At 44.9% G+C, this 27,661-nt stretch overlaps 1 protein-coding gene and 1 long non-coding RNA gene across 3 annotated transcripts in view; one reads left to right on the forward strand and one right to left on the reverse strand.

The window, feature by feature from the left end:
- Nucleotides 1–309: 309 nt before the first annotated feature.
- Nucleotides 310–27,534, reverse strand: RPL7L1 (ribosomal protein L7 like 1). Of its 2 annotated transcripts, none has more exons than XM_073684347.1 (7): nt 27,250–27,534; nt 9,079–9,184; nt 7,980–8,143; nt 4,113–4,250; nt 3,412–3,521; nt 2,431–2,641; nt 310–703 (listed from the first exon to the last, which is right to left on the reverse strand). In XM_073684347.1, the coding sequence occupies exons 1-6, from the start codon at nt 27,528–27,530 to the stop codon at nt 2,433–2,435; spliced, it is 1,008 nt and encodes a 335-aa protein (XP_073540448.1). In that variant the 5' UTR covers nt 27,531–27,534; the 3' UTR covers nt 310–703; nt 2,431–2,432. The 2 variants fall into 2 exon arrangements, with proteins under 2 accessions (XP_073540448.1, XP_073540449.1); XM_073684348.1 differs by lacking the exon at nt 27,250–27,534 and adding an exon at nt 10,702–10,847.
- The window catches only part of LOC141273030 (uncharacterized), a 36,829-nt gene continuing 19,946 nt past the window's right edge, over nt 10,779–27,661 (forward strand). The window contains exon 1 of the long non-coding RNA XR_012322055.1: nt 10,779–10,934. This is a non-coding gene — a long non-coding RNA (uncharacterized lncRNA). The remainder of the gene's footprint in view (nt 10,935–27,661) is intronic.

A 27,661-nucleotide genomic window follows, 5' to 3' on the forward strand; every position in this document is an offset into this window, starting at 1 on the left:
ATGCTTCCCTTATGGGCAGGAACCTCCCTTCTTGCATTATTTATTTGTTTTGCTCGCTCATCATTTTATTTTGTTTATACACAACCAATTCTGCAGCATTTTACAATTAAAGAAATTACAAACATTATCATCAGTCATGTCAAGTCTAAGGAGGTATATCCACAGCTATTCACCTTCATTTGACTTAGATGATTTGTTGCTGTTGGGTCTTTGCGCAAAAACCCTATGACAAATCAATATTACTGGAAAAGATTGACCTTCAGAATCTGAATAATTTCTCCACTCCAAATGCATGTGAACCAGTCCAAATAAAGTTGTACATAAACTTTAATTTATATATATACAAAAAAATATATGGTTGGATAGAATATGATTCCATCACACCTTTATATACACAATGAAAGTACTCCAGCCCATCGGCCATGGCCTCACAAGTCAACCATTTTAATAGGCACAAGTACCTTGGAAGTTGTAAAGAATTAAAAGGGAAACTTTACAGTCAATCTACAATTACTTTCTGCCAGATGATGTCCGGAGGCGGTGGAAGTGTCAGACATACAAACGTGTCAGGGATCTTGCTGCTCTTTGGTGAAAAGTCTCTGTGCAGCTTCCATCATAGGCAACAAGCATGAGAGCACAGCACACGCCTGTCTTTATAAATCATTGAAAGTCACTTTAAAGGGCTCCTGAAGAACTGGTCAGCCTGAAATAAAATATACATTACACTATTAGCTGATGGACACGGAACATATGGGGCATCTTCTATCAGTTCTCCTATTCCAGGGTTTACAGTTTTCTCTACTTATCTATCCCCAACCACATCCCTGTCACTACACCCCTTCCAAATGTTGGGTGCGGCTTCATGGAGCAGGCTCAAGAACTGAGCTGGTTCTACACATTGCAGGTGCTGGCTGAGTTATACAGCCGGTACCAGCCTCTAACACCAGTGGGCCAGAGCTAGCTGATCACTTCCGTTTAACCATTTAGCTGCTTCTATCAATCTATGACAGTGGCACTTAAATGGTTTCAATTGGCATTTGCATGTTTGGATGTTCATCAGCTCCTCATGGAATGATCACAAGGTGCCGATAGGTTAATGTGGTTAAAGTTCAAAATATTACTTTTCGCCAGTGATGTCGTATCTACAGAAAGCAGACATGACAGGTGCACGATTGTCAAGTACTGTGCACCTTCCAATGCATGAGTAGCCCCAGAATACCTCTTTAATGTGTACCCATATTTATATTTTTAATATCTAACTCTTTGTTTCATGACTTGCAACGCGGTGGTCGTTTGCTCTTGAGATCCTATGAGCATTTTTGGCATACAAAGTGCCGGCATTTTATGATCAATCTGACAGCCGGATGAGTCCACGCCTATCCCATCCATTTCAGTGTAAACAGCCAAAGGGCACAAAAATTTTGAGTAACACACTATAAATGATGTTCACAACAGTCAGTGTAGGGTCAACGATACTACTGACAAATTGCCTTAGGCTTATAATCCCTAACTAAAGACTATAAAATATAACTTTTAATCACACTATTAAAGGAATATAATTTAAAATTTGCATGAGTCAGTATATTCTTGGGACACGGGTAAACTACCCAATCACTGAGATCAATACTCTGTTGTCCTTTAAACATTCCTATTTTGTGGTTTGAGGATCATTTTGGTGTGGCTGCAGCTTCATCCCCTGATGAAGCAAGTTGTACTGGTGAAAAATGTTGGGGAGGCTTAGGACTAGGTTTTAATGGCATTAGTCAGATATAATGGTGGATACTACTCAGTGATAGGACTGTTTTAATGACCTTCGATATAATGGTTGATACTACTCAGTGATGGCTTTGGTGCAGCCGCTACCTATACGATCCTATCACTGAGTAGTATCCACCATTATATCTCACTAAGGTTCGTTAAAACGGTTCTAAGCCTCCCCAACGTGTTTCACCAGTACAACTTGCTTCATCAGGGGATGAAGCTGCAGCCACACCAAAATGATCCTCAAACCACAAAATAGGAATGTTTAAAGGACAACAGAGTATTGATCTCAGTGATTGGGTAGTTTACCCGTGTCCCAAGAATATATTGACTCATGCAAATTTTAAATTATATTCCTTTAATAGTGTGATTAAAAGTTATATTTTATAGTCTTTAGTTAGGGATTATTTGCCTAAGGCAATTTGCTAGTGACAAAAATTTGGAGTAACTCCCTGTTGTACATAAATGTTGTGACTTTTCAAAACCTTTACGCCAGTTTTTTGGCGTAAAAGATTTGATGATTCGGCCCCTGTGTAATAAACGTTTTGGCATTTAACCACTATAGCCACTATAAGTATTAACAATTTATAGATTAGACCATTTCATTTAATTAGTAGAAATGGTCATGGAAAGATCACATTCACCATAACTTAGTAGCCACCTCCTCACCTTTAGTTGAGCTTTCGTATGAGCTGGTTAATGCCAGCGCCTCGGTTTCCGGGATCGCCAACCTCAGTTAGATAGCCTTTCCTGTTAATGCCTGCATGACGGGCTATAGACAACTCAAAGGGGCATAAGAATTTATTTACTGCTGTAAAGTTGCTTCCTGCTGAATACAACTCATGAATCACATCTTCTAAGCAGATAATTCCACATTTTCCTAAAACAGAAAGGGAGGTAAAATAGTCAATGAGTAAGAATATTAATTGGCCCAGATTTACATAAGTTTTTTGGCCTAAATTGCTCCAGAAGGAAAAAAAAAAGGAAAAAAGTTGCAAAAACTGACAATTGGCAACTGCAAATTAAAAAAAAAAAAAGTAGCCACAGTTATTGAAAAATGTGGCCAAAAGCAGGAGCCTTTTAAGAGACCCAACTATCTTCTTTACTCAGACGGGTATCAGATCCAACAGTCTTCACAAATGTGGGCTAATGGATTTGTATCTAGATAGATGGGTCTGACGTCTGAGAAGCTAGAAAGAAGCAGTTCCAAGTCCCAATCAACTTATTCGAAGGCTGTATGGTCGCTCATTATAGCCAAAACCTGACTACATAGCTGCTTGAAAAAAATAGTAGGAGCCTGCGGGAGACATTGGCATGAAGCTTCCCAAGCACTCTTTGTCACCTTCATAACGTTAAACCTATGCCTATTTGGTAATACAGCCTAGTAGTACGCTAACAATAACTATCCTCAGACAGACACTTTTAGGCCACGTTAACAGAAATTGTAAGCCAAAACCAGGAGTGTGTGATAAATACAGAAGTGGTGACGTGTTTCTATTATACTTCTCCTCTGATTGTTCCTCACCTGGTTTTGGCTTACAAATACTGGGAGGTAAAAAAACCTCACTACATACTCAAGGTGTGAACGAGACCTCAAAGTTAATTTTTTTATATATATAAATATAATACATATACACAAAAGACACTAACCTAACTCTTCTTCTATCATATTGTTGTCTGTCAGGGGCTTCTTTTTGCCTTTCACTTTGGTTTGTCCACGCTTTAAGATGAGTTCTCGTACAGACTTCAAGTTTGGGATACTGCAAAGTAAAATGAGGTCAGGTACTATAAACCTACTGGAAAATAAGTGTAGAGACATCACACAATTCATATAATCAGGCATTCAATAATTCAGAAGTACAGTAATAGGTGGGATTTTATAACAAAACAAGGAACTCCCCTGATCAGAAAACAAAGTAATAGTAAAATATTTTGTACTACAGTTATTTCTAAAAACAAAAGTTATCCTCTATCCATGGAATATTGGCTAACTTAGCGATTGCTCGTAATCTGACCACTGGGACCATATCGATCTTGAGAAAAAGTGTTCTGGACTCCTAGAAACTGGCTCTGCGGACCCTGTCCAGAATGTAGCGAAGGTGCAAATGCTTGACCTCTGCTCCATTCACTGATCATGAGACTGCTGGAAATAGCCGGGTGCTGAACAGTCCCATAGACATGCCCACCCCGGTTTATCAGAACAGCTTTTGTTAGAGGTTCTGTGGCTTCCCATGGATTGAGCACCTCCAGAATTCACAGAAGTTATGGGACAAAATTAGAAATACAAGAAAGTTCTTCACTCTAGTTCGTGGCCCAGTAATCCCCTAAAGATCACACCCAACACTTCTTACCCCCATGCCACATATGGCTCAATCATTTGTATCTTCTTCACAGATTCTTCTGTCAGCTTCACAAACACACCAGCGAAAATCTTCCCCAGTCTGAAGCTTTTCAGGATACTGAGCACATGGTGGTTCACACCCTGAATGCTGAGAGGAGAGAGAATGGAAAGCTTTAGAAGAAGCAGATGGCACATCAGACAATTATACAGACAAAAGTACCAGGCAGCAAACTATACACAGACAACTACAAATTGTAGGAGCAAACTTCCCATCAGCCACATTAGAGTCCTTATCGCCAGTCATCTGGTCACAAAATGTCCTCCTCTTAGATTCCCCTGCCCTCTAAAAAGGTTGTCCATGACTAATTATTACAGCCAAGGGTATGAGCTTAGTGGTGGGGGTGCCAGGTGTTGGAACCCCAGAGATAATATAGATGACCTACCTATTGGTGAATATAGCCTCTAATTTAAAGGGGTATTCCCATCTCCAAGATCCTATCCCAATATGTAGTAGGTGAAATAATAATATAAGCAAATAGGTCCAATTAGAAACGCAGTATAGTTCTTCTGATTATGTATGTTGCTTACCTCATGTGCAGGGCATTGCAGTAGCTTAGATATCCATGGTTACGACCACACAAATAGTGACAGTTAGTTAGCGGTTAGTGGTCGTAACCATAGATACCTAAGCTACTGCAATGCCCTGAACATGGGGTAGAAGAACTATCCTACATTTCAAATTGGAGTTATTTTCTAATATTATTATTACACTTACCAACGTATTGGGATAGGATCTTTGAGATTGGAATACACCTTAACCCCTTCACCCCGAGGGTGGTTTGCACATTAATGACCAGGCCAATTTTTACAATTCTGACCACTGTCACTTTATGAGGTAATAACTCTGGAACACTTCAATGGATTCCCGATTCTGAAATTGTTTTTTCATGACATATTGTACTTCATGATAGTGGTAAAATTTCTTCGATATGACTGGCGTTTATTTGTGAAAAAATCAAAAATTTGGTGAAAATTTAGAAAATTTTGCAATTTTCAAACTTTGAATTTTCATGCCCTTAAATCAGAGAGATATGTCACATAAAATAGTTAATAAATAACATTTCCCACATGTCTACTTTACATCAGCACAATTTTAGAACCAAAATGTTTTTTTGTTAGGAAGTTCTAAGGGTTAAAAGTTGACCAGCGATTTCTCATTTTTCCAACAAAAATTACAAAACCATTTTTTTTTAGGGATCACATCACATTTGAAGTGACTTTGAGGGGCCTTTATGACAGAAAATACCTAAAAGTGACACCATTCTAAAAACTGCACCCCTCACGGTGTTCAAAACCACATTCAAGAACTTTATTAACCCTTCAGGCGCTTCACAGGAATTTTTGGAATGTGGAAGAAAAAATTAACATTTAACTTTTTTCACAAAAATGTTAATTTAGACCCCAATTTTTTTATTTTTACAAGGGTAACAGGAAGAAATGGACCCCAAAATTTGTTGTGCAATTTCTCCTGAGCACGCCGATATCCAATTTGTGGAGGAAAACCACTGTTTGGGCGAAAATCAGGGTTCGGAATGGAAGGAGAGCCATTTGACTTTTTGAATGTAAAAATTTACTTAAATAATTAGTGGACGCCACGTTGTGTTTGGAGAGCCCCTGATGCGCCTAAACAGTGGAAACCACCCACAGGTGACCCCATTTTGGAAACTAGACCCCTCATGGATTTTATCAAGGGGCAAAGTGAACATTTTGAACCCAGGAGGTACAACACAGAATTTGATAACATTAGGTCATCATATTGAATAAATTGTCATTAGTCTTGAGCGCAAGTGCTCGCTATTTGAGTTTGCATCGGGTACTCGGATATGCACCATGTATCACGGGTGCTCAAGTGACATGCTCGAGTCCCCACCCCGCACGTTTCACGGTTGTTGGACACCCAAAAAAACAACATGCGGGGGGATCGCTCATGCACGGCAGACAATCCATGCAACTTTTTTTGGCCCCGAAGAATATGGGGCGGAGACTCGAGCACCCACGATAAGGTGCATACCCGAGCACCCAATGCAAACTCAAGTAGTGAGCACTTGCGCTCAACACTGGTCACCATATCGTCGTCATTTTTTTTTTTTTTTACTTTTGAAGAAATCCCAACCCCAACACAACTCTAACCCTAACCCCAGCACAACCCCAACCCCAGCGTTTATTGTTTACGCCGTTCCTCATGCGGTATAAGTGATTAGACGACTTTATTCTTCGGGTCGGTGCGATTACAACGATACCAGATTCATAGCGGGTTTTTAGGACTGACAGCTGTCACGCTCTAAGAGATGCTTTTTTTTTGCAAAGACTAGTTTTTGCATCGCCATATTTTGAGAGCTATCATTTTTCCATATTTCGGCCAACAGAGTCATGTGACGGCTCGTTTTTTGTGGGACGAGTTGACATTTTTATTGGTATTATTTTCGGGCACATGACATTTTTTGATCGCTTTCTATTCCGATTTTTGGGAGGCAGAATAAACAAAAAAAACAACAATTCAGGAATTGTTTTTTTGGGGGGTTTTTTTATGCCGTTCCGCGTCTGGTAAAATTGATAAGGCAGCGTTATTCTTCAGGTCAGTGAGTTTACAGCGGTACCACATTTATATTGGTTTTTCATGTTTTGGCGCTTTTACACAAAAACTTTTATAGAAAAAAATTTTTTTTTGTATCGCTTTATTCTGAGAGCTATAACTTCTATTTTTCAGCTGATGGAGATGTATGGCGGCTTGTTTTTTGCAAGACACGATGACATTTTCAGTGGTACCATTTTTATTTACTTTCGTCTTTTTGATCGCGTTTTATTTCATTTTTTGTTTGGCAGTATGATAAAAAACAAAGCTTTATTTATTTATTTATTTTTTTACAGTGTTCACTAAAGGGGTTAACTAATGGGACAGTTTTATAGGTCAGGTCGTTCCGAACGCGGCGATGCTAAATATGTGTACTTTTATTGTTTTATTTTTTTTCAGAATATTTATTTATGGGTACAGTATATTTTTATTTTTGTGGGATTATTTTTTTAATTTTTTTTTTTCTTCACTTTGACACTTTTCTTACTTTTACACTTTGTCCCACTATGGGACTTTCAATTTTTACATTCTGATCGGCTGTATAACATAGGAATGCAGCAACATCCCTGTGCTATACAGCCTGTTCGTGCTGCACAGGGAGAAGTTGCTTTGATCACGCACTGCGCATGACCAAAGTAACTTCTTGCCTCCTGGTGACCCGGATGTTGTCATGACATCGGGTCACCATGACAACATCTGGGACCCGGCCCAGACAGCACGGGACGCCGGAAAGGAGGTAAGTAATGGCGCTTACCTCCCCTTGCTCCCGGAATGCTGCGATCAACTTAGATCGCAGCATTTCAGGGGTTAATGTGCCAGCAGCGGTGCTTGACCGCTCCTGGCACTAGGTGTCAGCTGTGACAATCAGCTGACACCCGGTGGCGATCGCCCCGCACCGCTTGTGATAGCATTATGAGTAGTAGTACGTAGCTGGTCCATAAGGCCCAGGGCACAGCTACGTACTATTACAGACGTCGTCGGAAAGGGGTTAAGTATCACTCCAACAATAGTTCACAAGGTTTTACCCCTTCTCTCTCTTTGGCATTTAAAAGGAACTGTCACCAGATTTTTGATATTTAATCTGAGAGCAGCATAATATAGAGATCACAGGCCCCCACACCACTTCTTCTTTGCAGGGTGAGAGACCAGTTGATCGGGGAGTACAGGGACAGTAGTGGTGGAAGTAGTAACTAGCATATAGCTAGGATGCACATCACTCTACAAAAAGGATCAGTGAGAACGTACTCCGTAATTCGCACTACAAAGGCAAGCTTCTCATTGGATATGTTGGGGACTTTCTTCCTGTAGATCTGCATCCTGCGTAACCTGGTGTCATCTCTCAGCTTTCTCCTGGAGTCTCTCACAAAACTTTCGAGACGTTTAAATGTTATCTGTTTTCCCAGCGGAACCTGTAAAGAAGAGAAAGAAAATGGACAAATGTAAATTTAGAGATCCTAAACCCAATAAAGAATCTGTACTACATTTAAAGTAGCACTCCTCCATCCCATCAAAGTTTTTATCCTCTTAATATATCGCCATCATCATATTATACAGCACTGTGAACTTACAATTGCTCATTTGCCTTTCTATGCAGCTAATTCCTCTGTTTTCCATTAGGTCTATGACATCAAGTGATTAAAAACTGACTAGCTGAATCCTAAGCTCTGTGTAGAAACAAGAGGTCAATTTTGTCTGCACAAGTAATGAGTCACTGCAAAGTCCCTGGCAAGGGGAGGAGAGAGCAGGTGGTTAAAAAGTTTAAGCAGGGAATGACAAAACTTCCCCTTTAGAAACTTCCTGTTTCTACACAGAGCAGAACACTGAGAAGAATTAGCTGGGTAGAAAGGCAAAAGGAGCAATTGTAAATACACAATGCTATATAACATGAGGAGTGCTATATTTTAAGAGGATATTAACTTTAATGGGAGGAGTGCTTCTTTAAAAGAAACCCTGAGATTGAAAGAAAAATTCCAGAAACAGCTCCTCTCTTATCTACTGGCGGTGTCTGGTATTGCACCTCAATCCAATAAGGAGAAAATGAGAAACTAAAAATGCTGAATGTTATCCCTGTGCAGGATTATTACAAAACACACTGCATACAAATCACACATCTCATCAGTGATCCAGATGCTAGTAAACATCCCAGTCAGGATTAAACCCGGGGAGCAAATACATGTGACACTAAGACACCTATAGAATTCATTAAATCAACGTGGACAAGAAGTGACAGGTCTGAGGACGGTGGAGGTACCCTGGAAGGTCAGATCTCTCATTTGATATTAAGTTCCTAGTTATCAAGCCCCCTCTGTCCCCCTCCCATGCAACGTTCTGCCAGGCCCATCACCTTTCTCTTCTCCTCTAGCGCCCTCTTGGCCTCTGCTGCTTTAAGTCCCTGATATTTCTTTCTTTTCTTCAGAAGATTTTCTGGGACCCGCGGAAGTTTCCGTGTTCTAAGAAAAAAAAGAGAGTTTAACAAGGGAATGTGGCTTGTGCATTACATATTAGTATGAAATTGGGAGGAACGTTCCCCAAGTACATACTGACATCTTTAAAGACATTTCTGGAGACCCCAATTATGAGACCTCTTGGAAATATTAGAGCCTGAACCCCAATGACTAAAGTACTGATATATCCTAGTGATAAAGATTTATAAACATCTGTAAAGGGGTTACCCAGTGAAAACAAGCCATCACCTATCCACAGGGTGGGCAGCAGACCACTGGTACCCCATCTGCAGAACAGGGAATTTTATCCCTGTTAGAATGGAGCAACATGTGCTGCCTGCGTGACGATCATTACCTATGGGGCTGCCGAGGCTTCTCCTGACAGACCCATAGAGAATGAATGGAGCAGAAGTTGGTGGGCATCTCATCTGCCACCCCCTTTTTGTAACTGGGATAAACGTTCCCTGCAGTGCCAATGAGGATGACACATAACCACTGAGCCCACTGGATGCAGCAGTCATATCCTGTATAACATTAAGCCCCTTTAACACATCACATATCTAATGCTGCAAGGGGACTCATGACTACATAAATAATATTAAACCCCTCTAACACAGACAGGCCGTGTCCTGGGAGTGACCTGCTAGGCACCTGGTGATTCTGTCCATGTGCCCCCCTAGGACATAGAAGGTAAAGCCTAGAACAGACGAGCTCCTCAGCGGGTCACGATGCAGCGACAGGTAGGGGAAAGGTAGTAATTGGGAAGGTGATGTTTTGGTTTTTTGTTTTGGATTTTTTTTTTGGGGAGGGGGGACTGTGCGGTGAACACGAGTTATCACATATCCACACTCAGATGGTGGGGGACTAAGTGCTTGGACCCACGCTGATGAGCAGAAGGGGGCATTTGTTCCCACCAGAATGCAGCAGTGGTACATAAGCTCAACAAGTGCTGGGCCATTTAGTAACAGTGATGAAACTTCCTCGTTCTGACAATTGGTGGAGGGGCGCAGCAGGCGGACCCCACCGATCAGTAACTTATCACATCCTGCGGATGGGTGATAGGCGCTAACGTGGTGTCACTGGACATCCCCTGTAAGGTTATGGCTTACACTAGTCTATAGCAGCACATACCATACGTTCAGTCGGGGTCATGAGACGAGGTAATGGGTTGAGAGCCAGTACAGTCCAGACACAACCATCCTGACCATAGCAGTCTCATTAATACAGGCCACTGCTAAGACCTCGGAGATGCCTTGCTTCCTGCAGCAGCCAATCAGCACCCGTGTCTCATTTGTGTCTTGCAGTTCAGAAATTGCGCCGTGGTCTCCTATAGGCTGACACAGGTGACACCAGTCTCATACAGGAGGTGCTGCCCCACTATGCGGCAGCCGCTGCCCTACATCCTCCTAATAATGGCGGCGTGCCCACACACCCCAGGTTCTCAGCAGCCTCCCCTCGCTCGGAAGCCGTCATATAGTAACATTGGCGTTGATGCCGTTGGATTCTACTGCCCGGTCACTTACTCTGAGCCTTCCATGGTCCTCCACTCCTGAGCTGCGGAAACCGGAATTACGTAACATACACTTCCGCCCACAAACACGTGCTATCCGACATGTTGAGGTCTGGAGACGCATCGCGGGATTACACTGCGTTGTTTACAGCAAACGTAGCCCCTCAGCAGTGCGCAAGCGCAAGAGGAACTGGATGACGGTGGTCGGATTTGACTAGGAGTGCAGCACAAGTGTATGTGTATAATGTGTGTGCATTTGTATATAATATATGTATATAATATATGTATATATGTGTGTATGAATGTAATGTGTGTGCGTATATGTATGTAATATATGTAATGTATGTAATGTGTGTGCATTTGTATGTAATGTGTGTGCATGTGCGTATATGTATGTAATATATGTGTATGTAATGTATATATGTGTGTGCATTTGTATGTAATGTGTGTGCATTTGTATGTAATGTGTGTGCATGTGCGTATATGTATGTAATGTAGATACAGTACAGACCAAAAGTTTGGACACACCTTCTCATTTAAAGATTTTTCTGTATTTTCATGACTATGAAAATTGTACATTCACACTGAAGACATCAAAACTATGAATTAACACATGTGGAATTATATACTTAACAAAAAAGTGTGAAACAACTGAAAATATGTCTTATATTCTAGGTTCTTCAAAGTAGCCACCTTTTGCTTTGATGACTGCTTTGCACACTCTTGGCATTCTCTTGATGAGCTTCAAGAGGTAGTCACCGGAAATGGTTTTCCAACAATCTTGAAGGAGTTCCCAGAGATGCTTAGCACTTGTTGGCCATTTTGCCTTCACTCTGCGGTCCAGCTCACCCCAAACCATCTCGACTGGGTTCAGGTCTGGTGACTGTGGAGGCCAGGTCATCTGGCGTAGCACCCCATCACTCTCCTTCTTGGTCAAATAGCCCTTACACAGCCTGGAGGTTTGTTTGGGGTGATTGTCCTGTTGAAAAATAAATGATGGTCCAACTAAACGCAAACCAGATGGAAAAGCATGCTGCTGCAAGATGCTGTTGTAGCCATGCTGGTTCAGTATGCCTTCAATTTTGAATAAATCCCCAACAGTGTCACCAGCAAAGCACCATCACACCTCCTCCTCCATGCTTCACGGTGGGAACCAGGCATGTAGAGTCCATCCGTTCACCTTTTCTGCGTCGCACAAAGACACGGTGGTTGGAACCAAAGATCTCAAATTTGGACTCATCAGACCAAAGCACAGATTTCCACTGGTCTAAAGTCCATTCCTTGTGTTCTTTAGCCCAAACAAGTCTCTTCTGCTTGTTGCCTGTCCTTAGCAGTGGTTTCCTAGCAGCTATTTTACCATGAAGGCCTGCTGCACAAAGTCTCCTCTTAACAGTTGTTGAAGAGATGTGTCTGCTGCTAGAACTCTGTGTGGCATTGACCTGGTCTCTAATCTGAGCTGCAGTTAACCTGCGATTTCTGACGCTGGTGACTCGGATAAACTTATCCTCAGAAGCAGAGATGACTCTTGGTCTTCCATTCCTGGGGCGGTCCTCATGTGAGCCAGTTTCTTTGTAGCGCTTGATGTTTTTTGCAACTGCACTTGGGGACACTTTCAAAGTTTTCCCAATTTTTCGCACTGACTGACCTTCATTTCTTAAAGTAATGATGGCCACTCGTTTTTCTTTACTTAGAATTTGTATTATGGCAAGAAAAAAGCAGCTAACAGTCTATTCAGTAGGACTATCAGCTGTGTATCCACCAGACTTCTGCACAACACAACTGATGGTCCCAACCCCATTTATAAAACAAGAAATCCCACTTATTAAACCTGACAGGGCACACCTGTGAAGTGAAAATCATTTCCGGTGACTACCTCTTGAAGCTCATTAAGAGAATGCCAAGAGTGTGCAAAGCAGTCATCAAAGCAAAAGGTGGCTACTTTGAAGAACCTAGAATATAAGACATATTTTCAGTTGTTTCACACTTTTTTGTTAAGTATATAATTCTACATGTGTTAATTCATAGTTTTGATGCCTTCAGTGTGAATGTACAATTTTCATAGTCATGAAAATACAGAAAAATCTTTAAATGAGAAGATGTGTCCAAACTTTTGGTCTGTATTGTATATGTGGGCATGTTATGTATGTAATGTATTTGTGTGTATATGCATGTCCGTGCATGTAATGTGTATATATATGTGTGTGTTCATGTAATGTGTGTGTATGCACGTAATGTATGTTGATACACGGTGGTGGCAGCTCTAAGGGATGGGATGTATGTAATGTATGTTATGTATGTGTGTACCTATATTTGTAATTTATGTATGTGTGTGTGTGTAATGTATGTGTATACACGGTGTTGGCAGCTTTAGGGGATGAGATTTCCTTATTCCGGTCATTCCTTAAAGTAGGTCTTTCAGGTGAATGTTGAGGTCTAGGGAAGTGTTGTAATATTCCACAGAATCAGATCTGGACCAATTTTAGGAAAAATAAAGAAAATTGGAACAATGAAAGAATACAATGAACTGTGTGCTCCCCTCATGTATCCAGCAGATCGCTATTATACAAGGACGACCGATCTGTACATGACATATGGAAAGCCCCCCTAAGGCTATGTGCCCACGATGCAGAAATGAAGCAGAAAATTTCTGCAGCATTTCTGCATCTCCCTGGCAGAAAAAACGCATGCAGATTGTGCATGCGTTTTTTCCTGCGGAATACATGTAGATTACATGTGGATTCACATGCGTATCCACATGCGTTAACGCATGTGTTTCCGCATGCGGACTGACAAGCACTTTCCAGGAAAGTGCTTGACAACTAGGTCACACTGTATAAATCCATGCAACCGGCATGGACTTATATAGTGTGACCGTGAAAATAAAAAAATAAAGCTATACTTTGCCGCCGCGTGTGCTGTCGCGCTCCTTCCTGGTTCCTTCCTGGCTTGCCGGCATCTCGCGAGACAGCCTGCGGTCACATGACTGCGACGTCATCTCAGGTCCTGGAAGGAGAAGCGCTGCCGGCCCGCGAGAAGGTGAATATAAACTTTATTATTTTATTCTTTTTTTCACAGGTACAATGGTACCCAGGTCTGGATGAGAGTCTTCTCTCCTCCAGAACTGGGTACCATCCGCACATTGAAACGCATATAATCCGTGAGTACAAATGTACAGACACGGATTATATGTGTCTCAATGCAAGTCAATGGCGGCAATTCCGCTGCGCTTCCGCAAAATTAATGAACATGCTGCAGATTTTTGAGCGCCGCAGAAACGCTGCGGAATAATCTGCAGCATGTGCATTGACATTGCGGAATGCCATTGAGGACCATGTGGTGCGGATTACCATGCGTTTTTGAAGCATGAAAAACGCATCGTGTGCACGCAGCCTATAAAGGGGGTTGAATCATCATAAGATAGTGTGTTAAAATTGTTAAGTGTCTGTACAAACATTGACTTTGATATTTCTTTAAAACACTCTATCTCCATTTCAAGAACTGAATATTCTATTGCTTACTGCTCGTTGCCCAGGATACCGGCCACTACTGCAGTCAATCTGCGTCAGACTGTCTCCCAAGTTAAAACTGCAAGTTCATTGCTATACTGTAGAGCATGTAATCACTGCTCTGGATCTGGCAGCCTACGTGCTTCTTATGCTACAGCGGCAAGAGGCAAAGCTAGCCGAACGGGGGAGCGAACAGTTCAGGCCAGCAGCACTACTATGCTGCCATCCCAAACTGTCACATCTTCAGGAGTGCAGTGGTCCCTGACAACCAGTTACCAGGATGTTGGGGAGTAATGTGCTCCTGAAGATTTATCTTGAGAAAACTTCTTTAAAGTACATAGTTACATAGGTTGAAAAATGACCTAGGTCCATCAAGTTCAACCTTCTTTCACCAATTATACAGTTTGTCACTAATTTAACTGTAACCCACAATGTTACCTGTATCGAAGAAATCATCCAGCCCTTTTTTGAAAGCTGTTATAGTGTCTGCCATTACTACCTCTTGTGGTCGGCATTCCACAGTCTGACTGCTCTGATTGTAAAGAACCCTGTCCTGTTTAGGTGCTGGAATCGCCTTTCTTCCACCTGTAATGATTGCCCTCTGGTCCTTAGTATGGTCTATGGAAGTAATAAGTCATGTGCTAGTCCTTTGTACTGACCACACATACAGGTGCTTCTCACAAAATTAGAATATCATCAAAAAGTTAATTTATTTCAGTTTTTCAATCCAAAAAGTGAAACTCATATATTATATATAGTCATTACAAACAAAGTGATCTATTTCAAGTGTTTATTTCTGTTAATGATGATTATGGCTTACAGCCAATGAAAACACAAAAGTCATTATCTCAGTAAATTAGAATAATTAACAAAAAACACCTGCAAAGGCTTCCTAAGCGTTTAAAAAGGTCCCTTAGTCTGTTTCAGTTGGCTTCACAATCATGGGGAAGAATGCTGACTTGACAGATGTCCAGAAGGCAGTCATTGACAAACTCCACAAGGTCCCAGAGTTCCAATTTTCATTTGGAAATCAAGGTCCCAGAGTCTGGAAGAAGAGTGGAGAGGCACACAATCCAAGCTGCTTGTGTTCTAGTGTGAAGTTTTCGCAATCAGTGATGGTTTGGAGAGCCATGTCATCTGCTGGTGTAGGTCCACTGTGTTTTATCAAGACCAAAGTCAGCGCAGCTGTCTACCAGGGAATTTTAGACCACTTCATGCTTCCCTCTGCCGACAAGCTTTTTGGAGATAGAAATGTCATTCTCCAGCAGGACTTGGCACCTGGCCACACTGCCAAAAGTACCAATACCTGGTTTAAAAACAACAGTATCACTGTGCTTGTGTTAGAACCCTCCTGTTTGTTTTTTCCATCTTGTGTTTTGCGGTCACGTGACCATCTGCCTTTATATTCCAGCTCCGCCCTTTTGGCTGTGCTGGACTTCAGTGTTTGACTGTTTCTCTAGCCAGGTGTTTCTGTGCCTTTCTGTCAGTTCGTTTGGTCCTTCTGGGACCTCTAGTACTTTTTTGTCTGTTTGTCTTTTTGTGTTCTGCAACAACTTCTCTGTTTAGGAGGTGTCCCATTTTTGTCCCAGTCCTTAGTTCTTTTAGGGACCCCTCCCCTTATGCTATAGGTCTTCGTTCAGACTAGCCGAGGACTAAGGCGGGTCTGTTCGCTAGGAACAGGCAGCCCGCTACATCGTAGGGATTCAGCTTAGTCTTACTGTAGGGACAGTTTTCCCTTATCTTTCCTTAGTACATGTTGCAGATCATAACAGCTTGATTGGCTAGCAAACTCGCCTGACCTTAACCCCATATAGAATCTATGGGATATTGTCAAGAGGAAGATGAGAGACACCAGACCCAACAATGCAGATGACCTGAAGGCTGCTATCAAAGCAACCTGGGCTTCCATAACACCTCAGCAGTGTCACCACAGGCTGATCGCCTCCATGCCACGCCGCATTGATGCAGTAATTGATGCAAAAGGAGCCCCGACCAAGTACTGAGTGCATTTACTGAACATACATTTCAGTAGGCCAACATTTCAGATTTTAAAATCATTTTTCAAGCTGTTGTTATAAAGTATTCTAATTTACTGAGATAATGACTTTTGTGTTTTCATTGGCTGTAAGCCATAATCATCAACATTAACAGAAATAAACTTTTGAAATAGATCACTTTGTAATGACTCTATATAATATATGGGTTTCACTTTTTGTATTGAAGAACTGAAATAAATGAACTTTTTGATGATATTCTAATTTTGTGAGAAGCACTTGTATATTTATACATGTAAATGAGATCCCTTCTGAAGCATAATTTTTCTAAGCTAAACAAGCCCAACTTTTCCACCCTCTCATCATATGAGAGGTCTCCACCTCTTGTAATAATCTAGTTGCCACTGTCACGCAAGGTGTGGGAAAGACTTAGTGCAACACAAAGGGAAAGGGAGCCCAGACACTAGGCAAAGGGGGGGGGGGGGAGTGAAGACCTCTTAGTCTGGTCTAGTGTCACCCTGTCTCAACTATCAGCCCTATATTGGCTCTTAACCAATCGCCACACGCGTTCCTCGCCCTGTCTTTCTCTGGCGTTAGACTCAGGCTCGGGAAGGGAAGAGCTGAACACTAGTCGATCTCCACTGAACTCTAAAGACAAAAAGGAAGGACAAACGGGAAATAGCTTAGCTTTTAGACGACTCCAGACAAATGCGCACACATCCTCAAACACCAGAGAGGAGGAAGTACTGCTGTTGCTGAAGTCTCACAAGATGAAATGAATATCGCTGGCACCTCCCTCCGTACACAGCAGGTATTTAATTAGCCAGAAGAAGGTAGCTGCTAGGTCCTAGAGACAGCCTCTAAGAAGATGTCTGTAATGCCAAATGTAGAGATCTCCTGTAACCAACTGCAGGGCGACTGTCACTTCTGAGACACCTGTGACAGCCGCCTTTGAACTGACTCTAACTTCTGAATATCCTTTTTAAAAAGTGGAGCCCAAAACTGGATCCCATATTCTAGATGTGGCCTCACCAGTGATTTATAAAGTAATAATACGTTAGGATCGCAGGATTTTATTTCTCTTTTTATACATCCTAAAATCTTGTTTGCTTTTGCGACTGCTGCTTGACATTGAGTACTGCTGCTGAGCTTACTTGTAACCAGAATACCCAAGTCCTGTTCTGTAGTCCTGAGTATACTCCCATTTAATGTACAGGGTGGGCCATTTATATGGTGTAATGCAGCGGCTTGCTGCATTGCCAAAATGTCTGAGGGGGTGTGTTATGGCTGACCACGTACCTCCCCTTCAGGTGACTGATCACATGACTGTGACATCATCACAGGTCCTGTGCACACAGAAGAGATATATATCCGGGTGTTTTTGAGACACAGAGAGTCAAGAGACCTGATCTCTGTGCCTGGGACACCATTAGCCCTGGAAGGCACGAGGCCTGGAGATCACGTCTGGTGAGCCTTAAACCACAGTTTTGACGGAACAGAGCTGATAGAAGCAGCTAGACCCGGCAAAGGTAAAAGACGGTGCTTGATATGGACATTAGTGTTGTTACCTTGCTAAGGACTGTATCTGAAGCCAAGCGGGCATAGCTGCCACTGAAAGGCTCTAGAATATTACGTAACATTCCTGCGAGCCACTGAGATGGACTATGTTATAAGCAGTTTATGATGTGTAACAAACTGCTGGACTTTAGTTTACTGGAAAACGTTGCATGTGTGCTTTAGTTGACCCGGTGAAGTGAGTGCTCCTCAACATGCGCAATAGCGTTACCTCATAATTGGTTAGCGAATGCGGGAAACTGCAGCCTGGTTGCAAGGGGTAACGGCACAGGACTACGAACGTGAATGCAAGCATCTTGATGTGGCTTGGCGGGGCCACGAAGATTAAAGCATCTGGCTGTAACTCGGCGGGGTTACGAAAATTGTTGCACTCAAACCTGGTTTGCTGTGGCTTGGTGGGGCCACGAAAATTTTTCCGGGGAGAGTGGTGTGAAGTGTCTGGTGTGAACAGCGTACCACGATGGCTATGAATGGAGAAGTATCCCCAGATGGAATGGAGAAGGGGTTAGATGACCTTCTGCAAACGCTCTTCAGCAAAATAGTGTCCCCTGAAGAAATGCAGGAGCTGATAAAGATGGCTGTGAAGGGAGCAGCAAATGAGACTGAAGCTATTGAGCGATTAAAGTACCTGTTTAATCGCAGCAGCAGGCATTTGAGAAACGACAACAGGACATGGTGCAGGAACGGCAGGAGCTGTTGGCACCTTACAGAATCGTGGCAGCGGACCATTCCTTGAGTTCTCCTGTGGCGCCGGTACTATCCCAGAGTGCCCAGGGAGGTAGTAAGATATGTTGTGAACTGGGTCCTAAGACTATCGCGTTTTTTTTTTTTTTTAAAGTACCCCCTACAGGTGTGGTTAACCAAAAGGGAGCGGAGTCTCAAAAGGGGGTGGAGCATACAAAACCAAATTTGGTTACTGGTCGTGTGTTGGTACCGCCTAAAAATGACAATTTGACTGTTGATAACTGGGTAGGTCCAGAAGAAGGGGTTGACATCAAAGTGGAGGTGACTTGTTGCTCCATAACAACATGGGGAGTGACACAGACCCCACAGCTGACGGTGGCACTACGAAAGTAGAAAGAGAGTTCAGTCAGGAGGAGTTAAATGAGGTGAGAAAGTCCCACTCTCGTCGCCAAAGGCGCAAGGGCCACAAAAAAGTTGCCCCTGTAGCCTTTGCTGAAAGAATAAATAAAGAAAATGCAATGATGTGTGCCTTTATTCCAAGCGTGGATCCTCCTTCAGAAGCAGAGGAGATCAGGAATGAAGAGGAGGTGACGTTGCCAGTAGCAACCTCTGGTACAGTAACAGACAACAAATAAGACCAGGAGGAAGAGTCGGCCCAGAAGATAGTACGTGTGATGACTCCTGTGTCTAACCAGGTAATTGAAGATCGGTCAGCAGGGAACCTCGTTGAAGTGTACGGTACCATGGTCGAGGAGGTTGAAGACTCCAAAGGCTCTGAGGTTAAAGTGATGGAGGGCGTGAAACCTTCTGAAGGTGACACCGTTGAGTCCCAAGAGAGGGTTGAAGATGAGGCTGCCGATACCCAAGAGAAAGGTGAAGTGGCAGAAGGCGAGAGTGCAGCAGGGCCTCAAGAGGGGGTTGAAAGTGCAGAAGTGGAAGATACCACTAGAGAAGGGAGGTATGAAGCAAATACCTCCTCGAATAATGCCAGCTTGGATGATTTGATGGATGTAAGAGCCGAGATCAAGGAGACGCTACAAGCCCATTTGAAGCAAGAGAAGCTTGAGAGACTGGCTGTCGAGAGCCGAGTGGGCGCATTGGAGATAGAGAGGTCTGAGAGAATTCTGCTGATAAAGGAGCAGTTGAAGCAGGAAGAGCTTCAGAGATGGGCTGCTGAGAGGCGAGTAGCTGAGCTAGAGGAAGAAGTTTCCGAGCTCAAAGGTCGCCTGGCAAAGTACCAGTCAGTGAACGAGGCCGCCTTGGAGAAGGAAAAGTGCGAACAAGCTTAATCCTTTATACCATGAGAATGTGGACCTGGGAAGAGCTGAGGAAGTGTTAAAAGAAGATCAGTATGGGATGGAAGATGTCAAGAGGAGAATTCTTGAGTTCATAGCTGTGAGTCAGCTCAGGGGAAGCATACAGGGTGAAGAAGCTGAAAGTCAGTTGGCTCGGAGACCTGAGCCAGATGATCGTTTGGAGACCACCGGTGAGACAGAAACTTCTCAGTACAAGTGCCTCATAGATGTACCCGAAGATTTGAGAGAAGAATGCACCACCAAGTCAGTGCATGAAGAGTTTAAGAAGGACGTGGGAGCCTGTAAGGTGTCCTCGACCTCAGAAGCTAAAACAGCTGCTGGTCTTGTCCACAACCGAAGTCACAGTGAAGAGGGTGGCTATCGTAAGTGACATGCACTGGCGATTTGTTTGCACGAAGCGGATTATTTGGTTGAAGACGGAACAAGCCATTAGACAACTGGAGCTTATGAGAAAAGCGCAAAGTCTGCGGGAAGAAGTCATCTGGATGCCTCATGCTCTGGTAAGAAAGCTCATTGGAAGAAATAGCCAAGCCATGCAAATGATGGTAAAGAAGTGTGACGTGATGAAAGTAAGCAGTCCACGTGACCATCAGGACTGGATACCGGATGAAGATGGCATGGTGTCATTCTCTGCTGTAGGAATGGAAGAAAATCTTGCATATATATATACGAATGCTGATGCAGTACCGAGTGACCTACCTGCGAGAGGTAGAACAGTTGAATCTCGCCAGACTGCGAATGGAAAGACAGCGTCGCCTCAGCAGAAGATGGCGGCCGTCTGTAAATTGTGAGACCTGACAGAGAAGGGGCCCTCCAAATAATAGAATGGCTACAGCAGAAGCTAGAGACCTTTCAAGACGTCCTGAGGATAGTGGGCGTGGGTTTAGAGGTAGTGAGTCCTCCAGTAACTCAGGTCTGAGAGGCCAATGCAAATGACCCAATAGAGTACGGAACAGTGTTGAGTCGGACCTGACGTTAGATACAAGGGCAAGTGAGTTGCACTGCTGTATTGACCGCTGGGAACGGGGGAGGTCTGACAAGGTTACGACTCGGAAATGTGACTTGACGAAAGTTAGTGACAATGACGGATGGTAGATCCCTGAGGAATGGTCTAATGTTGATGACTAATGTTCCAGGGGCTGAGCAGCGCAAACATCAAGTACATGGACTCTGTGTGAACTGTGGGTTATAATGTGATTGTGTATATCATGTGTTCAATACCATGGGCTTGAACAAGAGGGGGAGGATATGTAATGCAGTGGCTTGCTGCATTGCTAAAATGTCTGAGGGGGTGTGTTATGGCTGACCATGTACCTTCCCTTCAGGTGACTGATCACATGACTGTGACATCATCACAGATCCTGTGCGCACAGAAGAGATATATATCTGGGTGTTTTTGAAACACAGAGAGTCAAGAGACCTGATCTCTGTGCCTGGGACACCATTAGCCCTGGAAGGCACGAGGCCTGGAGACCACGTCTGGTGAGCCTTAAACCACAGTTTTGATGGAACAGAGCTGATAGGAGCAGCTAGTCCCGGCAAAGGTAAAAGACGGTGCGTGATATGGACATTAGTTTTGTTACCTTGCTGAGGACTGTATCTGAAGCCAAGCGGGCATAGCTGCCCTTGAAAGGCTCTAGAATATTACGTGTGTAACATTCCTGCGAGCCACTGAGATGGACTGTGTTATAAGCAGTTTATGATGTGTAATAAACTGGTGGACTTTAGTTTACTGGAAAACGTTGCATGTGTGCTTTAATTGACCCGGTGAAGTGGGTGCCCCTCAACATGCTCAATAGCGCTACCTCACAATGGATACACCTAAATTAAATGGGAATGGTTGGTGATATCAACTTCCTATTTGTGGCACATTAGTATATGGGAGGGGGAAAACTTTTCCAGATGGGTTGTGACCATGGCGGCCATTTTGAAGTTGGCCATTTTGGATCCAACTTTATTTTTTTCAATGGGAAGAGGGTCATGTGACACATCAAACTTATTGAGAATTTAATAAGAAAAACAATAGTGTGCTTGGTTTTAACGTAATTTTATTCTTTCATGAGTTTTTTACAAGTTTATGACCACTTATAAAATGTGTTCAAAGTGCTGCCCATTGTGTTGGATTGTCAATGCAACCCTCTTCTCCCACTCTTGACACACTAATAGCAACACCGCAGAAGAAATGCTAGCACAAGCTTCCAGTATGTTTTGTTTCAGATGCTGCACATCATGTATCTTGATGCTATGGTGTGGTATATGGGGTACAAAGATAGTGGGGCCATTCTTCATCAATGGAAACCTCAATGCCACTGGATATCTGAAATTGCTACATGATGATGTGTTGCCCTCTTTATGCACTGAAGATGGCACGTTCCCTGAGTTTTTCCAACAAGATGGTGCACCACCACATTATGGGTGTCAGGTCCGAGCATTCCTACATGAACAGTTTCCTGGAAAGTGGATTGGTCGTCGTGGGCCAGCTGAATGGCCACCAAGGTCTCCCGATCTGACCCCCTTAGACTTTTATCTTTGGGGTCATCTGAAGGCAATTGTCTATGCTGTGAAGATACGAGAATCATCGTTGTTGTTGTTCTTGTTGCATCATTCCCAAGAAGACTCATGGCTGTACTAGCTCAAAAGGGTGCTTCTACTCTGTAGCGTCGGCATCCCTGCCTCCTGCTAGGCAGGGACGCTGTTCCCCTCACCTCTCCGCTCCATGCCCGGCGTCTTCCTCCCGCTCTGCTGGCAGCGCGCGCTGCTTCCCGGCCACTGTGCTTAGGGTGCGCGCGCGCGCTCCCCCTCTCTTAAAGGGGCCGCGCACGCCGTCCTAAGGAGTCCCCGGCCAATGGCCGGAGGACCTCACCATATATAAGGCACCTCCTCCAAAATGGAGGTGCCCGAGCAATGTTGTTGCATAGCCTATCACTCTGCTTCAGCCCTCAGGTCCCGTTACCTGGAGGCTCTGCCGTCACGTGCTGTGACCACCTGCCTGTCCAGAGACTCTTACCCGCTCACCTGGGAGCGTCCACCTGCTACTTGCCTGCTAGCCTACCTGGAGGCTTAGCCGTCACTTGCTGTGACTACCTGCCTGTCCAGAGACTCTTGCCCGCTCACCTGGGAGCGTCCACCTGCTACCTGCCTGCTAGCCTATCTGGAGGCTTAGCCGTCACTTGCTGTGACCACCTGCCTGTCCAGAGACTCTTGCCCGCTCACCTGGGAGCGTCCACCTGCTACCTGCCTGCTAGTCTATCTGGAGGCTTAGCCGTCACTTGCCGTGACCACCCGCCTGTCAAGAGACTGTCCCCGTCACTTGCCGTGACCTCCTGCCCTTCTACCCAGAGACTGTCCCCGTCACTTGCCGTGACCTCCTGCCCTTCTACCCAGAGACTGTCCCCGTCACTTGCCGTGACCTCCTGCCCTTCTACCCAGAGACTGTCCCCTTCACTAGCCGTGACTACCTGCCCACCTACCCTGGGAGCCACCCGCTTCCTTACAAGGACTGCCCCTTTGTATAGTTGCTCAGAGGTTCCACCTCCCAGACCCGTTACAGTTTGCTCGGGCCATGGAACCCGGTGGCACCCAAGCTCCCTCGCTCTCGGACCTATGTCATGAACTTTCCCGTCAGAGGTCCCAACAGGAGTCCATCCTGAGTCACCTGCGTAGTGTTAACTCCCGCCTGGACACATTGACTACCACTTCGGGAGCTGCCTCCACTCGCACACTTACTACCCCGGCACCGCCGCAGCCCATCAACACCATGGCATCTCTTCCCGGTCCCCGCCTCTCCGCCCCTCCTCGTTTTGGCGGAGATCCCAGCCAGGCACGGGGCTTCATTAACCAGTGCACTCTGCACTTCGAACTGTTGGCACACCAGTTTTCCACCGACCGAGCCAGAGTAGCCTTCATCATGTCCCATCTCGCGGGAGAGGCACTGGCTTGGCTAAATCCTCTATGGGAGAGAGGAGACCCCCTGGTGTCCAACCTGCCAGCCTTTCTCACGGCTTTCCGGAAAGTCTTCGACGAACCAGGACGGAAGACCTCATCTGCATCATCTCTGCTACGCCTCCGTCAAGGAAATCTCACCGTGGGCCAATATGCCATACGGTTCCGTACCCTTGCTTCAGAGCTGGCCTGGGATAACGACGCCCTGGTATCTGTCTTTTGGGAGGGTCTGTCCGGCCGTATTAAAGATGAACTCGCTGGTCGGGACATTCCTACCACTCTCGATGACTTAATAACACTTGCCACCCGGATTGACATCCGGTTCCAGGAGCGCGCCAAAGAGGTTACCCGTGAGAGGAGGTTTCCACGTCTAGCCCCTACCTTCCAGAAACCCGTCACTTCTCCCGTTACTCCCCAGGCGCACTCACCCGAGCCTATGCAGGTCGACCAGACCAAGATGGTCAAAACCCGTCAAGAGTTACGCCGTGCCGAGGGGAGCTGCTTCTACTGTGGCAGTAAGGAGCACCGGATCCGTTCCTGCCCGGAGAGGTCGGGAAACGCCTGTGTCTGGGATCGCTCAGAGAGGTCGTCCTAGACAAGAGTAAACCCTCTCCATCTCTGTTGCTGTCGGTCTCTATCATCTGCGGGGAGAACCGTTATTTTGAACTAGCCCAACTTGACTCTGGAGCTGCCGGAAATCTCATTTCTCAGTCCCTGGTAGAGAAATATCGTATTCCCACCAAACCTCTAGCTGTACCCTTATCTGTCGCTGCCGTGGATGGGGGTCTCCCATCCAACTCAAAACCGAATCCATAACCCTGCAGGTGGGAATGCTGCACTCAGAGAGCATCTTCTTTCATGTTCTGCCTGGACTCTCTCACGCCCTCTTACTAGGCCTACCTTGGCTTCAGAAACACGCACCCGTGCTTGATTGGCAGACCGGAGAAGTCCTTCGCTGGGGACAGGACTGCCATAAGACTTGTTTAGTTCCCGTCTATCCTGTCCGTCCTTCTCCTACCCCAGCCAATCTACATGGTCTTCCGGTTCCCTATTGGTCTTATGCGGACGTCTTTAATAAAAAGGAGGCAGAGACATTACTCCCTCATAGACCATACGACTGCCCAATCGACCTGATACCCGGCGCTACTCCTCCCCGTGGGCGTATTTACCCTTTGTCCGCTGCTGAGACCCGGTCTATGTCTGAATATATTGAGAATCTGGCCCGGGGATTCATCCAGAAATCTACCTCCCCGGCGGGAGCAGGCTTCTTCTTCGTCAAAAAGAAGGACGGCTCACTCCGTCCCTGTATAGACTATAGAGGCCTTAACCAGATCACAGTGAAGAGTAAATACCCCCTTCCGCTCATTCCGGAATTATTTGACCGTCTGAGGGGGGCTAGAATCTTCACCAAGATGGACCTCCGTGGGGCGTATAACCTGGTCCGTATCCGTCAGGGGGATGAATGGAAGATAGCACTCAACACCCGGGACGGCCACTATGAATACCTGGTAATGCCCTTCGGTCTCTGTAACGCTCCCGCCGTCTTTCAAGAGTTGGTCAGTGACATCTTCCGGGACCTTCTCTACTTCTTCGTAGTGGTGTACCTGGACGACATCTTGGTCTTCTCTCCGGATCTTCTCACTCACCGGAGGGATGTTCGTCAGGTCCTGCTCAGGCTCAGGCAGAACCACCTCTACGCTAAATATGAGAAGTGCCTCTTTGAGCAGACCTCGCTTCCGTTTTTGGGCTACATAATCTCTCAGACCGGCCTACGAATGGATCCTGAGAAACTGTCTGCCATCCAGAAGTGGCCCCGACCAGAGGGGTTGAAGGCTATTCAGCGGTTCCTGGGCTTCTGCCGTCACGTGCTGTGACCACCTGCCTGTCCAGAGACTCTTACCCGCTCACCTGGGAGCGTCCACCTGCTACCTGCCTGCTAGCCTATCTGGAGGCTTAGCCGTCACTTGCCGTGACCACCCGCCTGTCAAGAGACTGTCCCCGTCACTTGCCGTGACCTCCTGCCCTTCTACCCAGAGACTGTGCCCGTCACTTGCCGTGACCTCCTGCCCTTCTACCCAGAGACTGTCCCCGTCACTAGCCGTGACTACCTGCCCGCCTACCCTGGGAGCCCCCCGCTTCCTTACAAGGACTGCCCCTTTGTATAGTTGCTCAGAGGTTCCACCTCCCAGACCCGTTACATACTCAATACTGAGCAAAGGGTCTGAATACTTATGACCATGTGATATTTCAGTTTTTCTTTTTTAATAAATTTTCAAAACTTTCTACATTTCTGTTATTTTTCAGTCAAGATGGGGTGCAGAGTGTACTTTAATGAGAAAAAAATTGAACTTTTTAGAATTTACCAAATGGCTGCAATGAAACAAAGAGTGAAAAATTTAACGGGGTCTGAATACTTACGTACCCACTGTATCTCCATTAAACCTCATCTGCCAAGTGTTTGCCCATTCAGACATCTTATCCAGATTGTTATGCAATATCGTAATGTCAAGATCAGATTTTAATATCCTACATAGTTTGGTGTCATCAGCAAAAACTGACACTTTACTTTCAATCAAAATACAGCAAGGTGACGATGTGGTTATCATCCCTGTGACAATTCTCCTATTATAAATCAGAGCATTCAGCAGGATAGAATATAATAAGAATAAAACCTAAGTTTTATTAATATGCTAAAAAGATGATACCTAGGAATCAGGGATACAAATAAATCTAAGATGCAAGTGCTAAATACAGACAATTTATATAGTAAAAAATGGTTTGATCTCACCATTTAGAAGAGGTTAATCCAGGCACAGGAGTCTGGTACGGGGTAGGGCAGCAGTGTCCAACAATGGGTACAGGAAAGACAGAGATGTTCACGGTAAATTAAGCTCCCCTGGCGTGCCCCTGTATTGCTCCCACTCTTACAAGCGCAGACCCCAAGTGTGAGTCTGGACTAATGTACCCCACTCCAATGTAGAGTATAACTTATGTGCAGTTATAATGCCAACGCGTTTCATCCCCCATATGGGGAACTCATCAGGGGATATAAAGCTATTATGGGTACTGGTCCCTGCAGTGGCAGGTAATCAGAGGTCTAACTAGTGTAATCACCACTATCTGAAGTTGCAATATCGTAATGTCAAGATCAGATTTTAATATCCTACATAGTTTGGTGTCGTCAACAAAGACTGACACTTTACTATCAATCCTATCCCCAAGGTCATTAATAAAGAGGTTAAAAAGAATGGGTCCTAAAAAGCACTTTTCAGGCTCCTTCTAACCTCTCCTTAGATTTGCCGTTCTTTCAGATCTTGCAGGAGAGTTCTCCCGGGTCCCACCAGCACTCTCCGGCGTGAGATACCGGAGCTTCAGGCGGAAAACAGAGTCCTAGCCTGCGCGCGCCCGCCATCTTGGATTTGTTGAGACGCACCGCCGGAGCCTGCCTCCGCTCCTACTGCACTCCCCTGGCAGGACTCTCCGCTAGCCAGGGGTAAGTGCTCCGGAACGGCTCCCCCAAGTCTCCTGCGAAGTAAAATCTTACCCTGCTTTCGTCCTCTGTGGGGATCCGGAAACATCGGGGCGGCCTGTGTGGAGTGTGCCGCGTCCTCTGTGAAGTCCTGCGGAGCTGAACGTCGGGACTTTCCCTTGGAAGGTATTTGGTGCGGTGTGTGAGGGCTGTTGATCCTGGATCTGTGTATGCCCTGCGTGGGTGAAGGCGAAGCTGAGAAAGGCTGAGGCTGGGACTGAGGGGTATTCTGCCCCCCCCCCCCACCTTCCATCTTTGTGGAGAAGCTGGTTAACCCTTAAGTGTCCGTCCTCCATTTTGCTCATTATTTCAAAACTCCATCTAGTGGTCATTTGTACTAAAGCAACCATTTTCTTTATCATTTACATCAAACGCCATCTTGTGTCCCACAGAAATACTGCAGTCTCAGTTCACTTAATATTTCTAT

The sequence above is a fragment of the Phyllobates terribilis genome, unplaced genomic scaffold (assembly GCF_046119375.1).
Source record: "Phyllobates terribilis strain yellow unplaced genomic scaffold, ASM4611937v1 Scaffold_5__5_contigs__length_657084704, whole genome shotgun sequence".
Lineage (NCBI taxonomy): Eukaryota > Metazoa > Chordata > Amphibia > Anura > Dendrobatidae > Phyllobates > Phyllobates terribilis.

Coding starts and splice junctions, on each gene's coding strand:
- RPL7L1 (XM_073684347.1), bottom strand. CDS start 27,530: ATGGAGGACGGACACTTAAGGGTTAACCAGCTTCTCCACAAAGATGGA. Junction 8,144..9,078: donor CGCTAGAGGAGAAGAGAAAG/GTGATGGGCCTG, acceptor TCTTCTTTACAG/GTTCCGCTGGGAAAACAGAT. Junction 4,251..7,979: donor TTTGTAGTGCGAATTACGGA/GTACGTTCTCAC, acceptor CTCTCCTCTCAG/CATTCAGGGTGTGAACCACC.